This window comes from Scardinius erythrophthalmus (genome assembly GCF_964197995.2).
Source record: "Scardinius erythrophthalmus genome assembly, chromosome: 7".
In the NCBI taxonomy this organism is placed as follows: Eukaryota; Metazoa; Chordata; class Actinopteri; order Cypriniformes; family Leuciscidae; genus Scardinius; species Scardinius erythrophthalmus.
Genome location: NC_138227.1, coordinates 22,432,441 through 22,448,085, shown reverse-complemented (window position 1 = coordinate 22,448,085; position 15,645 = coordinate 22,432,441). Strand labels below are relative to the sequence as shown.

The window sequence follows — 15,645 nt, the reverse complement described above, 5'->3', positions numbered from 1 at the left end:
CATTTACTTAAAATGACAGCTTTGTCATGGTCTCTCAGTTTAGATCATTTCTCAGATGATACGCTGGGAACGAAAGGCTAAAAAAACAAAACAAGAAAAAGGTCAAGGCGTGTTGGGCAGAAACGCATCCTTCCTTTTGCTCCTCTTACTGATTTCAATTGCCATCATCAAGTTGCTTTTGCCAACAAGATCAAAGTGGTCTCAGAAGCCTCGTCTGCTAGCAGGCCTGTGTGCATATTTGACTTGCTAATTCGACCATGGTAATATTGTTATTATCATGAATATTTTGTACAGCGGCCGTAATGATCTCCCTCTGCTTGTGGAAATGCCAGCTTTGTACGTCGACTGCCTGCTTGGTGAGCCGCCATCTTCATAGGCACCATCTGTGACCCTCGACCCCAGGCTGTGGAGCAGAGAACAAGCCAGGCTCAGTAGCTGTTTATAGAGAGGCTCTGTTGACCCAGTAAGGCCACTCTCGAGCTGCCAGGGCCCTGGATATCCATAAATGACCCTAAATGGTTCCAGGATCTGGAAAGCTGGACCGATGAACGTCTCTACAGACTCCAGGCTTCCTGATCAGCTCATTTGATATCTGGCCTGGAAATACAGCCAGGCATTAAACATTCAGAAGACATTTCCTTGATCCACAGGCTTGGAGACAGGAACGCTGCATCCAGCGGGCAGGTTAGATCCCATGGATGGATGTAGATTACCTTGAAGTGAACTCTCTTTAGAGATGAATTTGAATAGTAAGTCCAATTTAGAGGTAAATCATTTAGGGAGCAAACACATATTTATACATTATGCCTTTATTATTTTATTAATGAAAACACTTAAACGATAGCACAGCACGACTAGTTCCAGATTGCATAGATATGGAAGGGGGTCACTATTAATAGACCAACCCTAATGGTTGTTTTGACTATTTTCCTTCCCTTTCAAATTCAAACAGCACTTTCAGAGCCATAATATCCTGTTACATCTTTGTGGGAGCTTTTTTTTTTTTTTTTAAGTTCCATTCCAAACATTCTGTATTTTATCAGGCATTCCAGGGACTTTTATCTCCCCCAGTGCTGTCTGTCATGAGGAATACTGTGTGAAATGGATAAGTGGTTGAAATCACCTGGACTGATATAGAGCATAGTTTCATGAACATAGTTTCCACCGCAGTTAGAGGATTTTATGCGTCATTCCTGTTATGTTGCACCTTTTCAACTTCAAACATCACTGAATTGTTATATTGTGATAAAAAAATTATTAATATGAATTTGTTAAATGCATATTTTTATAGATGGAAATCATATATTTTATTAATTCATTCTAAATTGTTTATTTTTATATGCATTTGTGTAATTTTTTATATAATTATTTTATATTAGAATTTTTTTGGCATGAAAAATTGTTATACTGTTATTAAAATTAATCTGATTTCTATCTGTATGAAATGTGAGTTCATATTTTATACATATTATCCTATCAACAGGATATTATTTATAGCAGGTAACAAGATATTATTTATATTTTGATATTTATATATATATTTTTTATAATATCTTTATATACAGTATATTACTGGTCAAAAGTATATATACATATAATTGAATTATTCCAAACTTTTGACACACACACACACACATATATATATATATATATATATAATATATATATATATATATATATATATATATATATATATATATATATATATATATAGCGAGAGAGAGAGAGAATTTATATTATATATTTATAGATTTGCTAACAGTTTAAGTACAGTATGCTTATTAAAGCTGTCCCAATGAAAACGCTAAAAATAAAAATAAATACTCAATCTCACTAATCATCAAGTGGGATGTTGGACCAAAGTGACCCATAGCTAAGTGAGGGAGAATTCAATAGCAGGCTAATTTTAGTTACCAGCCCAGGAAGTGTTATTTATAGACTGGTGGCTGTTTGAAACCATGGAAGAAGTGACTGTATCCTGACCCCATGTAAACCCTCTCTCTGGGAGTTCTCATGGACATATGACTGCACATGGTATCTCCCTCTCTTTTTTTGATTCTCTGTCGCTGCCTTGCTCTCTCTCTCTCTCTCTCTCTCTCTCTCTCTCTCTCTCTCTCTCTCTCTCTCTCTCTCTCTCTCTCTCTCTCTCTCTCTCTCTCTCTCACTCTCTCACTCTCTGGTAAATCATCACCTCTCCAACCTTGGAACAGTATGGACTGCATAAGTCATCTCTCTTTACATCATATTCAAGAACACATCTTTTCCTTTATCCGCCTGTTATTAAGCGATCAAGTACTTGGTCAGTACCCTCCTCGCCCCTAACGCGTAAAGAGCAATGCCGCACCATACCCATGCGTGCCTGCAGCAGAATGATGTGAATTCTGTGCTCATGTCCTCCCTGGCGGTGCCCTTGCCTCCTGCAGGCAGCGTGGAGGTTGTCGCTCTCATTTCGGTTTCCGCTCTCATTTCGGTTTCCGCTCCCGCCCTTCTGTCTCAGTGTGCCCCGGCCGCCCAGCCAGGATTGCCTCCTGCCCACAGCGAGCCGGGCCATTAGCATGTATGATAAGTGCCGAGTGTGTCGGCAGGCCAATTTAGTGTCTGCCTTGCCGCGCTGAGGCCCCGGCCTGCGCTATCATTGGAAGATAATCTACCGCTGTGAGGAGAGAAGAGGGAAAAAGTGTCAGTTCTAGAAGGGAGAAAATGACTCCTATTTTCCCCACCCTTTTTTTTTTTTTTTTTTTTTTGTGGCCTGCAGGCTTGCGGCTCTCTGAATCTATCTTCAAGATGTGGTGCAAACAGCGGTGACAGTGCAGAGTTAGTGTGCTTTCATGCCTGCTTCATTTAGCAGGCGCACACCGCAACTGAGTCTGGTTAAATATTTGAATTCGGATTTGCTGAGAAATTTTGCTGAGAAATGAATTTAAAAATACAGTATGTGGCTCAAAGCACAAAAAATATTTAGTTATAAGATCTTTTTTTTTTTTATTCTGCCATTTACTCACATTTGTATCATTCTAAACCTAACTTTCTTCTAAGGCTGCACGATATTGGAAAACAATGACATTGCAATATTTTGTTTTTCTGTTGTATATATATTGCGATATGAAAACAATTTCACCTGATGATTTGAATAGCTCTATTTGTAAAGATTTAATCATTCTAGGATATTTGGGGTGATTTTGTTGTGTAGTGCATCTGCATAGAAAATAATAAACAAATTACAAGCATAGATTAATACAATTGAACAAAGACACAGATGAAATGATCAGTGCTTTGTGTTTTTCAGGTAAATTAACAGTATTCAGGGACAGACATTGAATAATCAAATGCAAAATAACACTGCATAGTCTTCACTGTATATATGAAATATGATTCATATAATTAATACAGTTTATCTTTGCTTAAGCTACAAAAGTGATTTTTTTTGTTGTTGTTTGATTATCTGTGGTGACACAAACAGCTGCGGGTATATTGGGCTGCTGTCACTTTAAGACGAATACACATAGGCCGGTAATGACAAGCATCCGTTTTCTTTCCATGTTTACAACTCATAACTGACTGCGTTTACTAGGAAACTCGTAGAGGGCGTTTTGACTTAATTGAGAGGTGCACATTTCCGTTCAAGCACAAATAGCTGGGGAGGGAATTTGGTGTTCACGAACTTCACGTGCTGTCTGCGTGGATCTGTGTGCACACATAACACAGCGCGAGTTCCAGTCTTCTTGCACTTTGTTTAAACTGACATGACTTGATAAACTCATTCTATGATGGTTAAACTTTGCAATTAATCTGAGAATCACATGCGTTCTATCGCAGATGCGCACATCACAATATCGATGCTAAAATGATACATTGTGCAGCCCTACTTTCTATATATATATATATATATATATATATATATATATATACATATATATATATATATATACATATATATATATATATACATATATATATATACATACATACATACATACATACATACATACAGGTGCTGGTCATAAAATTAGAATATCATCAAAAAGTTGATTTATTTCAAGAATTCAACTTAACAGGTGATACTAATATATATTACAGTATATAGACTCATTACATGCAAAGTGAGATATTTCAAGCCTTTATTTGTTATAATTTTGATGATTATGGCTTACAGCTTATGAAACCCACGAAATCAAAATCCCAGAAAATTTGAATATTACATGAAATCACACAGTAATTACACAGTGGATACCATGGTCATTGAACCAGGTTTTGGTTCTTTTGGCAGTGTGGGCAGGTGCAAATCCTGCTGGAAAATGAAGGAAGCATGAAGTGCTCTGAAAATGTCCTGGTAGACGGCTGCGTTGACTCTGGATTTAATAAAGCACAGTGGACCAAAGTTTCCACAGTCTGTGTTGGTTTGGGGAGCCATGTCATCGGCTGGTGTTGGTCCACTGTGCTGTCCACTCAACGCAGCCGCTTTATTAAATCCAGAGTCAACGTAGCCGTCTACCAGGACATTTTCAGAGCACTTCATGCTTCCTTCAGCAGACAAGCTTTATGGAGATGCTGACTTCATTTTCCATTTTCTATATTATTAGTTTCACCTGTTAAGTTGAATTCTTGAAATAAATCAACTTTTTGATATATATACTGTGTATATATATATATATATATATATATATATATATATATATATATATATATATATATATATATATATATATATATATATATATATACACATACATATATACTGTGTGTGTGTTTGTGACTCGTGTTGGCAAATTCGCAATGGGCAAAAATTAGTTAGTTATATTCGCATTCTCTATTAAAAATCCTTTAAAATTATGTATGATTTGTTGGAATAAGACAAAAAATGACTGAGCTACACCTATTTGAAGTCAGCAAAGTCAATTTTGAGAAAAATCAAGTTTTCTGAAGGTTCCAAAAACAAATTCACCTAGCAACCACACCTTACAATCCCTGGTAATAACACCAAATTTGGCACAAACCAAGTTAAAACCAAATATCTATAGGAAAATATATATATTCAACCTTTTTTTTTTCTCCATGATAGCACAATTGTTTGATTAAAATGAAACAGACACCATATAATAAGACCTATTGTAATGCACGGATGTAATGTTACACATCAGATGTTTTTCCCCAACAGGAACCAAACATTCACATAAGACATAACAGATTATGTTTACGTGAATACAATCCAAAACAGATATTTTGAAATACTGTAATTCTGTGTATGTGTGTATATCGGGATCACGCGCTGTCTTTGTGCGCACGCTTCAGTCAGCGCGAGTAAGATCATTTCGTTTACATCAGCATGAGTTTGAAAATCACATTTCATTAGTTCAGACTCATGCCATCAAAATTCGCCATGAATATTCACAAAGTTGGAATGCTGCACTTTAAAACAATACCAAATTTGTGCTGAGGGGAACCGCCAGTCGTCAAGAAGCGAGCAGAGAAAAACTGCATTTTTCATAGACAAAGGAATGGTACTCCTCTCAGAAAACATTCAAATAAAGATACTTATAGATGTTTAATAGCTATTTGGAGCATTGTGATCGCTAGACGAGGGCTTAATGAACTCATTTTTGTAATGCAATGTTAAATAAAAATGTTAAATTCGACCAAAATTGACATTTTTCACTTGTTTTGCCTGTAGCTCGTAATTAGCCCGTGCGCATTCCGACTCATTTTGCCAGCACGGGTCACATATATTGGAAACCAATGTTGTTTGTACCACATTGACTTTCATTGTATGGAGTTCAGCTCTTAAAAAAATTGCGTCAGGCCAATTAGCAGTTAGCCAAGAGGTGATCAGTCTTACTTTTCAGGTTCAAATTAGACCAGTCTACTTTGACCAGTGACCAGTGTTAAAGTACTAATTTGTGAAACTAGTCTAAGCACCGCCCACAGTTGGGCCACAAAATATTTTTTTATATTCCACATAAGAAAGTCATTGCAGAATTATTTGTACAAAATATTTAGCAAAACACAAGCATAATAGGGAAATGTGTTTATGAATGAGTTTAACAGTAAAGAAATTAAGCAAACTAACCAAAGCATGTGTGAAAACCCTTTATAGGACTTGCTACTTTTTTCTTTTTGTAAATAGCAGCTAAGCACATTTCAAAGTATGTCTGTTTATTTGTCCCCCTCTCTAATAACACCCAGATCTGTTTAGCCCTTTTTATCTAATAGATGTTTATTTTCGCTTTGTGTGCGGTGACTGTAGATGTATTTACACACTCCTGTCACAGTATCTTAAGAGTAGGTTGGGCTAATGGAAGGGGATTGTGATATTTGAAAAGATTACAGTAATTCAGCCGGTTGTAATGGAGCAGGCTGTTTCCGGAGAGCTCTCGGAGATCTGGAAATGTCACAACAAAGAAAGGAGGAGATTCAGCACATTCACAACTTAAATAGAAGGGCGGAAAAAGAGTGTGAATGTGTGTGCGTGCGCATAAAATATATAATAAGAATAAGAAAGCAGGGTCATTCCACATAAATTGTGTCTTTTTGTTTCCTCATTAAAGGGTACAGAAATGTTTGTTGGCAGTGTGTGTACACAACCACCCTATAATGATAAAAAATATATTTTTTAATCCCCATAAAACCTCAACAGTCTCATAGAACAAGCTGTTTTTGACGTCACATTGCTTTGTCCACGACTGCTGATGGACTAGTTTCCGGCCTGAGCGATTTGTACACTGTCTGCCATTTTCTTGAGCAGCTGTAGCGACAAGAATGTCTCGTAAGAGATTGAGGTGTTTTGTTGTTGGATGTAAGAGTGAAGATAGCCTTCATGTACTCCCGACATCAGAGACGCAGTGGATTACTTTTGTTTTTGAAGGGAATGCGCCCCCCAATATACCTAAATTCGTTTTTGCGCAAATCATTTTGCACCAGACTGCTTTGTGAACGAGGGTCAAAGCAAAGCAGGTTTTGCTACAAAGTTGTTACTCAAGGATGGATCAGTACCAGCTGTTCGTGATCCAGGTCTCTGGAGTGATACTGGTCATGGCAGTAATGAAAGAGAGAGCGCACACTTTATTACAGTTCATCGGTTGATTTACAGATGTAAAGTTTACCAGTTTATTAAGCACCCCCCGAAAAAAGCATAATGTCTATATATTTGTTTACTGTTGGTTGTAAAGAGTGTTTTTGTGTAATTCACTGTGTATGTTGATGATAATGAAAGGGAGAGAGGGAGTGTATGGATAAGACTTTAAAGGTGGTATCAGTGATTTCAGGCCCAAAAATATATTTTTTTTTTCCTAACGATCCGCTAGCTGCCCGCCCCATAAGCATGCCGTCAAAAAAACGCGTCTCTGTAGGCAGCCTAGGCTCTGAGATCTGCACACAAAAACAAATGGTTTAGCCAAACAATCAAAACCAAAACAAATAGTGTTCCAACCAATCACCGACAGGGGGAGGGTGTTGTGAGGTTTTGTGCTCGTGCACGGCTGCACGCGAAGTCAGAGCTGAAGAAAAAGCTGGCTCAAAACCTCACAACACCCTCCCCCTGTCGGTGATTGGTTGGAACACTATTTGTTTTGGTTTTCATTGTTTGGCTAAACCATTTGTTTTTGTGTGCAGATCTCAGAGCCTAGGCTGCCTACAGAGACGCGTTTTTTTGACGGCATGCTTATGGGGCGGGCAGCTAGTGGATTGTTAGGAAAGATTAGATGAATGTGATAAAAATATTTTTGGGCCTGAAATCACTGATACCACCTTTAATGCACACCTCTTATACTGTGTTTATTCAGCTCTTACGGTGATTTTCTACAGTGAAAACGGACGCTTCATATTTTGTGTGATGTACAATAAACTTCATTAAACTCCTCAGTAAAGTTTTGGCCATCATTCGGACTGGGTCCGCTACAGCAGGCTTGTAGTGGATTAAAGCAAGATGACAACATAAGTTATAACCGTAATTAAAGTAAACTACACCTGTTCTCTCTCCATACAGCATATATTCTCTGGCTCTGTGGGCATCATCGTCCGACTCCGGTTCAAACATATAAGACTGAACGCTACTGACAGTTTCTGACATTTTCAGTGCGTGAGATTGTCCTGTTTTGTTGTTACATGAGCTCTTGAAGCTCCGACCTCTTCTTGAAATGAGGTGGGAGCAGCAGCTCATTTGTATTTAAAGGCACACACAAAAACGGCGTGTTTTTGCTCAGCCCCACCAAAAATTGGTCTGTGGGGTATTTTGAGCTGAAACTTCACATTTACACTCTGGGGACATCAGAGACTTATTTTACATCTTGTAAAAAGGGACATAATAGGTCCTATTTAAAATGTGAAAACAGTGACTATATAATTAATAATATGTAATAAATGTCAATAAATAATTGACAATACATATGTGTCGTTATAGGCATTTTTGTAAACACAAAATCAAAAATCCAGAAGCTTTATTTTTTTCCCCTATCTTCTAAATTGTATTGGTTGGTTGGTTGGTGGATTGATTGATTGATTGCCATAGATATGATAGATAGATATGTATTCACTACAGTACAAAAAGGTCTGTTTTAAAAAATATATTTATATTCATCAAATAATCCTAAAAATGTATATCAGTTTCCACAAAAATATTAAGCAACTTTTTTCAACATTGATAATAACAATAAATGTTTCTTGAGCACCACATCAGCATATTAGAGTGATTACTGAAGGATCACTGAAGACTGGCGTAATGATGCTGAAAATTCGGCTTTGCCATCACAGGAATAGATTACATTTGAAATGTATTCAATTAGAAAACAGTCATTTTAAATTGTAATAATATTTCACAAAATTACTATTTTTTACTGTTTTTTTTATCAAATAAACACAGCCTTAGTGAGAATAAAAGTCTTCTTTCAAAAACATCAAATCTTACTAAACCCAAACTTTTAAGCGTTAATCTGAAATAAATATACACTATTTTATGGAATGCACCACTACTTAATTAACCTTGTCAAATATAGTACCTTACTGTTTGGGAATTATATCTAGGTAGGGCGAATGTAGGAGGTGCGAACACATTGATATAAATGAGAAGGTAAACGTATGATAAAGATGAAGAACGAGCCTGTGTGTAAGGGTGTTTTACTGTTTAAATTACACCAGAGCAAAGCCATGATTAAATGTGAAGTTGTTTCAGTCTGCTGAGTTTTATTTTATTTTTTTGTTCATTTTATCTGTATGTGCTTACCAGAGGTTCCCACTGTAACAAACTGTTGAAACAGACATTCTGTTTGGGAGGCATAAATAGCCTCTGACAGCCTTTCTTTTTTGTTGGTGAATATAGATTTCTGTGTCAGATGGAATAGCTGTAAGTGTATCAATAATGTACGGGAGCCCCAAGTCTCCGATGTAATTTAATTCAAATCGCGATGAATTATGCCTCGGTGTTAAGCCGAGAATTCTGGTGCCTCTGGGCAAAAGAGCAGGGGGTTGTTTTCTTTTTCTCTCTCTCCCTTTCCTCTCATGTCTGTTTTATCTCTGGGAACTGTACAAACAAGATGCAGCGTATGACATGACCTCTTGTGCAGTGATGTAACAGGAGTTCACTGGCAGAGCTGTGATAACATTTAAATATGCTATATTTGATGGGAGACCATAGACACACACACACGCAGTGTAGTGTGGGCCTGCAAAAGACAGCTTGAGTTTTTGGATGCGTATAAATCTACATACTTGAAAACAGTTGCTTCCACATTAAATTTAAATATGAGTTTGCTTCCCCTGTGCATGCCGTATGCTGCTAAAATCACACATTCCCATCCTTACAGGGCTAGCAAACACAAAAACATTGACCAGTATAATCTTTAATATATATGTATGTTTTTTATTGCAAAAAAATGCAAATGTGAATCTTTAATGACATGCATAGATTATAATGTAATGATACTGATACAAAATTCATTTTGACACCTGTTCAACTGAAAATAATGGTTCAGTAAGTGAATCAGATGTTTGATTGAAAACTGATGGATTCAGTTCAGCGAAAGACTCATCATACTAATTTAAACCCATAATTTGTCTTAACTATTCATCAGTAGAAGAGTGATTCGTTTGGGACTCAGACTACACTGTTCGCTTTGTTTGATTCACTAAAAAGAACCAGCTCATAAGAGTCGTCTGTTTGTGAATCGGTATACACTTGTCACGTTGGATGTGGTTTTTGGCTTGTAGTCCGCGAGGACAACTCAAGAGAAAGATGTTCCTTGCCATTATTTTACAGTTTAGGGTGTTTTTCTTCCATCACATACAATATGGACTGCTAGCTCACATTATAACTCGGGTAAACTGATCAAAATAAGCCTGATTCCTCAGGCAGCCCACCTCGGATATACAGTAAGCGCATGGAATTCTAACTCCATCATTGTGACAATCTCAGCACGCCAGGGCTCATAAAGGTGGCCCTGTTTCTTGGGTTCCTGCCTGTTTAAAATGCATATTTATTTGTCGAGTTGGCTAAGTGCACAGGCATTATGTGATCCCGAACTCCCGGGAGTGAGGCGGGCGGCCCGGTGTTTTGCGGTTAGAGTGAATGAATCAGCTTTCTGATTCATCCTTCTTTATCCTCCTTGTCAGAGGAGAATGCTTTTTTCTCTCACTCTAGCTGAAAGAGAAGCAAATCTGCTTTAAGGAATAAAATTTAACTGTCTAGTGTTTTGCAGATACTCTTTAGGTTTTCTTTTCACAATGGATTTTTCAAAGTGATTTTTCAGTTTATTGATTCTCTTTGTTTCCCACGCATGCTAGTCTATTATTAGAATATGATTATGATATTTCTGATTCAGTTAAATATCAGAGGAAGTGAATTTTCAAGAGTTAATCTGGAACATCATGAATTTTTCTATTGATAATAAACCAATGCACCAATTCAGCTTTTTTTACAAAACACAAAACATTACCAACCCCCCCTTCCCCCACAAGAATTCAGTCAATGATGCAAATCATTTTTTTTTCTTGTTTATTTATTGGTATATATAATTTTTATTTTTTATTTTAAAAACGGTACAATTAAAACGTTTTAAAACAACTTAGTATTTTTGTATATTATGTAATATATAATAACTTTTCATAAAAATGCTTCATAAATTTTTCACTTTCCTCTATAAGAATGCAATCAGTAATGCAAGTGTATTTTTGTTTTGAAAGATGGATTTGGCTTTGCTCAAAAAGCCAAAATGTGCGTGCAATCATGAAAGATGGCCTTTTATGCAGCCTGTGGTCTCTGAGAAATGAACCTTTGTGAAACAACCCCCTTTTCAAAGTCAAAACAGGTGGCTGAAGTTTTAATGTGAGTGACATTTCTTGTCACAAGGTCAGGGCAGCAGATTAGCAGATTGGATCTAATCTATCCCTAACCAGCCAGCTAATAAGCCGCGTGTGTGTTCTCTGGAGCTGATCGATCCTGTCTCACACCTCTCGCCCGCTCACACTGGCTCTGCCAGGGACATGGACACTAATGGCCACATTTGCTCCAGCCCACCGGTACAGTGTCCCCGATCATGATTTCCCGACAATTAGCGAGGCGAGTGGACGCACCCTGTTCTCATCTCTGCTGTCATCCTTTCCACCCTGGACTTCCACTTAACCTGCTCTCTGGGGTGAACGGTAGATGAGAGATGTTATGGGGTTTTGATTGCATTCACACACACACACACACACACACACACACACACACACACACACACACACACACACACACACACACACACACACACACGTACACAAACACCTTGAAGTCTCTGTTGGGCTCCGAATGGCAGTCCGGTCATTAGACAGGTTGCAAGACTAAATGGACAAATAAAATGTTCAGTAACACTTGGCCTTCATTAATAAGTCATTATATAAATAATTCGAAACATAATATAATTAAGAAATGCAAGCGTTATTATGAATCTTTGCCTGCAACTTGCAATATTCACAATATAACATGTTCATAAGTGTCTTATTGCTGTTATGAAAAGAGTACTATATAATACAAAATACTAAGAACACAAAAGCTGTAACTGTAAAGCACATTTGTGTCATCCTTCCACTGTAACATATACAGTGTGAAGGCTAATATGTTCTAATGCTAAAGTTGTTTTAAAATGCTTAACAAATCAGAAGTTCATGTACATTTAAATATGTATAGAAATGAAAACTTTTGAAACTTTTATTAAACTTATACAGATGATCTGTTAAGTGTTAAATCGTAATTCTTTTTCATTAATGAAAGTGATTACGTTTTTTATGTTTTATGGCCTTTTAAATATATTTTTTAATAAATTAATATGAAATGTATCTTAATGTTTTATTTATTTAACTTTTTAGAGTAGAGAAGAGAGTTGAAAGAAGGAATAGGCACAGGAAATGGCAGATTCAAACACCTTTTTCCCAACATTAGCGCCACTACGCCACAACTTTGAACTTGTTGATTTCCTGTCACATTTTTTTTATTCAGTTACACTTAGAAGTTCATTAAGTCTAGATATCACAAATAGACTGCATTATGTAGCGAGTTCCACATTTGGGCTTTGTTTCAAAGTCAGTGCTCCGATTTGGTCCTAAAGTGCAGACGTCCATCTATCAACAGTTCTTTCCTCCTCTGGCCTTTTCCTCCTGCAGGAGTGATAACGGAGCTGCCCCGTGCTCTCGGGTCATTAGCCACGGGCCTTCGTAGTTTCATTAACGAGGGAAGGGAGCATCATTGGCCTACCTCGACTGACGAGGGTAATTAGTTAAGTAATAATGTGGAGCCGTAGTCATGGCTCTTAAATGCCCATTGATGACAGTCAGATCGGAAGCCAGGCTTTCCTCGCCTATTAGCAACACACAGAGATTGCAGGCCTCATCACTGAAACCACACACTGACATAATTACACGCATCACACACACTCGTTCTCTCTCTTTAGTGCCAGTGCTTAATGAAGGCATGTTGTATTTGGAGAAGTCCTGAGGACTTGAATACTGATTACCAGTGCTTGTTGGTTTTTATGTGTTCATTTTTTTGGAAAAGAGACATTGCGTTGCAGTGTCTGAAGTTTGTTAGCCCGCTCAAAGCGTGAAAATACAGCTTCCTTTTAGCGCTTTTGTTGACATGAAAGGTCATTTGAAAGAAAGGAAGCATTATCTTAAACAGATATCTGGATTTCCTTTATCTTTTGGTGATGAAATTCAAGGTTATTTTCCCTCGCAGTTAACATCAAGGTCAATGTACTGTCATACAATGTACTTTTTGATGTCAAGGAAGGAGCCCCAAATTTGATTTCAAGGGGACCTCTTTAAAAGTATAAAGGCTGCTATATATTTACATGCTTACAGATCCATTTCTACTAGAGAAACCGTGTAATTTCAGTATTATTTACATAAGATTATAGTAAATATTATTATTTAAATGAGCTTTTATTCGCTTTTTATTTTCAATTGTAATTTTAGTTTCAGTATTTTTTGTGCTTTTGTAATTTTACTACTTTTTGTTTATTTCAGTTTTATTTTTAGCAGTTGTAGTTCTTCAACTTATTTCAACATTTTCAATGGGCTTTTTATTTTCTTTCAATTTCTTTCAATTTCCAAAAGTCCCTTTTGGGTCGGCAGTTTGAAAACCCCTGTGTCATTCTCTTCCCTGACATTCATAGACACGCAGTTTAAATCTCATACTTAAAACATGAACGTTTGCTTTTAGTCAGTTGAACTGAAGCTCCAGAGAAGAGCAGGCAAGCAGCTGTAATATAAATGGACAAATAGAGGTTGACACGGTCAGGGAATATTGTCTACTCTGCCCTACCAGAGCCCCTCATAGTGCTCATAGTCAATTTCAATAAGCCTTTCGTGTGCATTTACCACTATACTTACCCTAGGCGCTGTGTGCATGGTGGAGTGTGTATACATGCACCAGTAATCAGTCTGTCAAACACTACATACCCTGCCGGTCATCTGTGCTTTCCTTGGGCTTAAAGAAAGCACGGTTGCATATCTCATGTGGTTGAGGTTTTGTTGACACATCGGGTGCACGATGCCGTGCACAATGTTATGGTTGGTATTTCTTACCGTGTCACTACCACAAACCCACGGATCCTTCATTCCGGAGCTGTACTTAATTTTGATGCTGGTGTTTGCAGTTGGTCTGTCACTCTTGACGCCCACTCTGTGTGTTCTGTCATGAGCAGACTCTTAACCGTGCATTGTGGAGGAGTGCGAAATGTCAGTCAGCACAGCAGGAAAATTATCAGTAGAAGGCGTCAGGGAGCTGGTTGGGGGTGCGGGGGGTGATCAGGGGAAGTGCCCCGGGTAGAAACTGTTCAATGATGAGGACCAGATTGGAGTGGCATGACGCTAGGGGAATGATGAGGAAATAAATAAAAAATACAACTTTTTTTTATTATTATTTTTTTTATAGAAAACTCATCTTTTTTCTCTCTTTTTTTTTTGCCCGAAGACAGAACATGGCATGCTTTTGCAAACACACAAACATCAAAAAACGCTCTCTCAAAAAACCACAGCGACATTAAGGCAGTACATTACCAACTGAGATGCATAAACACTGTGATTTCACAGAGTGTTTGTTTTATTCCCGTTTATTTTTCTAACAAGTGATGTATTATCCTTATGAGAGCTCTCATAGTTTATGTCTGCAAGGTGACACAAGCCAAATATGAACAACATTGTTCTGATGTCCTGTGGGCTGGACATTTGTAAGAGTTGGACAGTTCCTTGATACAATAAATGGTCTTATTAGTAGCTAGACCACTGAGACAACATCTTTTGTGCTCCATCCACAGGTAGAATGTAAGAAGGCCCAGCCAAAGGAAGTGATGTTTCCTCCGGGGACGCGGGGGAGAGCTAGAGGTCTGCCCTACACCATGGACGCCTTTATGCTGGGAATGGGCATGCTGAGTAAGTGTCATCTCAATTTCCTGCTTACAATTATTCATACATTAACACTGTCAATCACTGCTGTAATCTGATTATTAACTGGGATGCTGATTTGAAATCAGCATGAAACTGCATTTAGCCCATTTTACTTCTTTAATTTGATGTGTTCCTAGGAGAAAGTAGATAAGCAGCCGGAAATCATTTTTATTTTATTTTATCCATAGGAATTTGATTGGATTGAAAGTGGGAATTGCTGTACATATGGACCGGCATATGTACAGTCTTTATATGACTGGTGATTAAAGAGGAAGGGTTGAAAAATAAGAGGATACTAGAGGATAAGAAGTTACTACATTTTCATAAAAAGACAAACTTTTTATTCTTTGAATAATGCTCACTAATGAATCATGCAGAAAAACGACCAGGGGCGTCTATTACAAAAGTAAATAGGGGGTCACATTTTATTTCATGTTGACTTTTAAAATACCTTGGTTCTTGTTTCTCTAACCATGTGTACTCATGTATTTTTGTGTAAAGAAAATACAGAAAACTTTTATTTATTCATCAACAAATTCACAATGTTTTTTTATAAACGTAGGATAAAATGACCAACTCAAACTACATAAAAAAATAATATATATATATACAGTATATATATATATATATATATATATATATATATATACTGTATATATATATATGTATACTGTATATATATGAAGAGTTCAGATGCAAAAGCCTCTAAGTGCCATCTGAAATTTTCTTGTAGAATGA

General features: G+C 37.2%; 1 protein-coding gene across 20 annotated transcripts in view; it reads left to right on the top strand.

The window, feature by feature from the left end:
- The window catches only part of msi2b (musashi RNA-binding protein 2b), a 260,388-nt gene that overhangs the window by 193,373 nt on the left and 51,370 nt on the right, over positions 1-15,645 (top strand). For all 20 annotated transcript variants that reach the window (XR_014030509.1, XR_014030510.1, XR_014030511.1 and 17 more), the window contains one exon: positions 14,778-14,892. Coding sequence is in view for 13 of the 20 variants with exons in the window: in XM_081370975.1 (XP_081227101.1) it covers positions 14,778-14,892 (115 nt within the window). In the remaining 7 variants the exon portion in view is untranslated. The remainder of the gene's footprint in view (positions 1-14,777; positions 14,893-15,645) is intronic.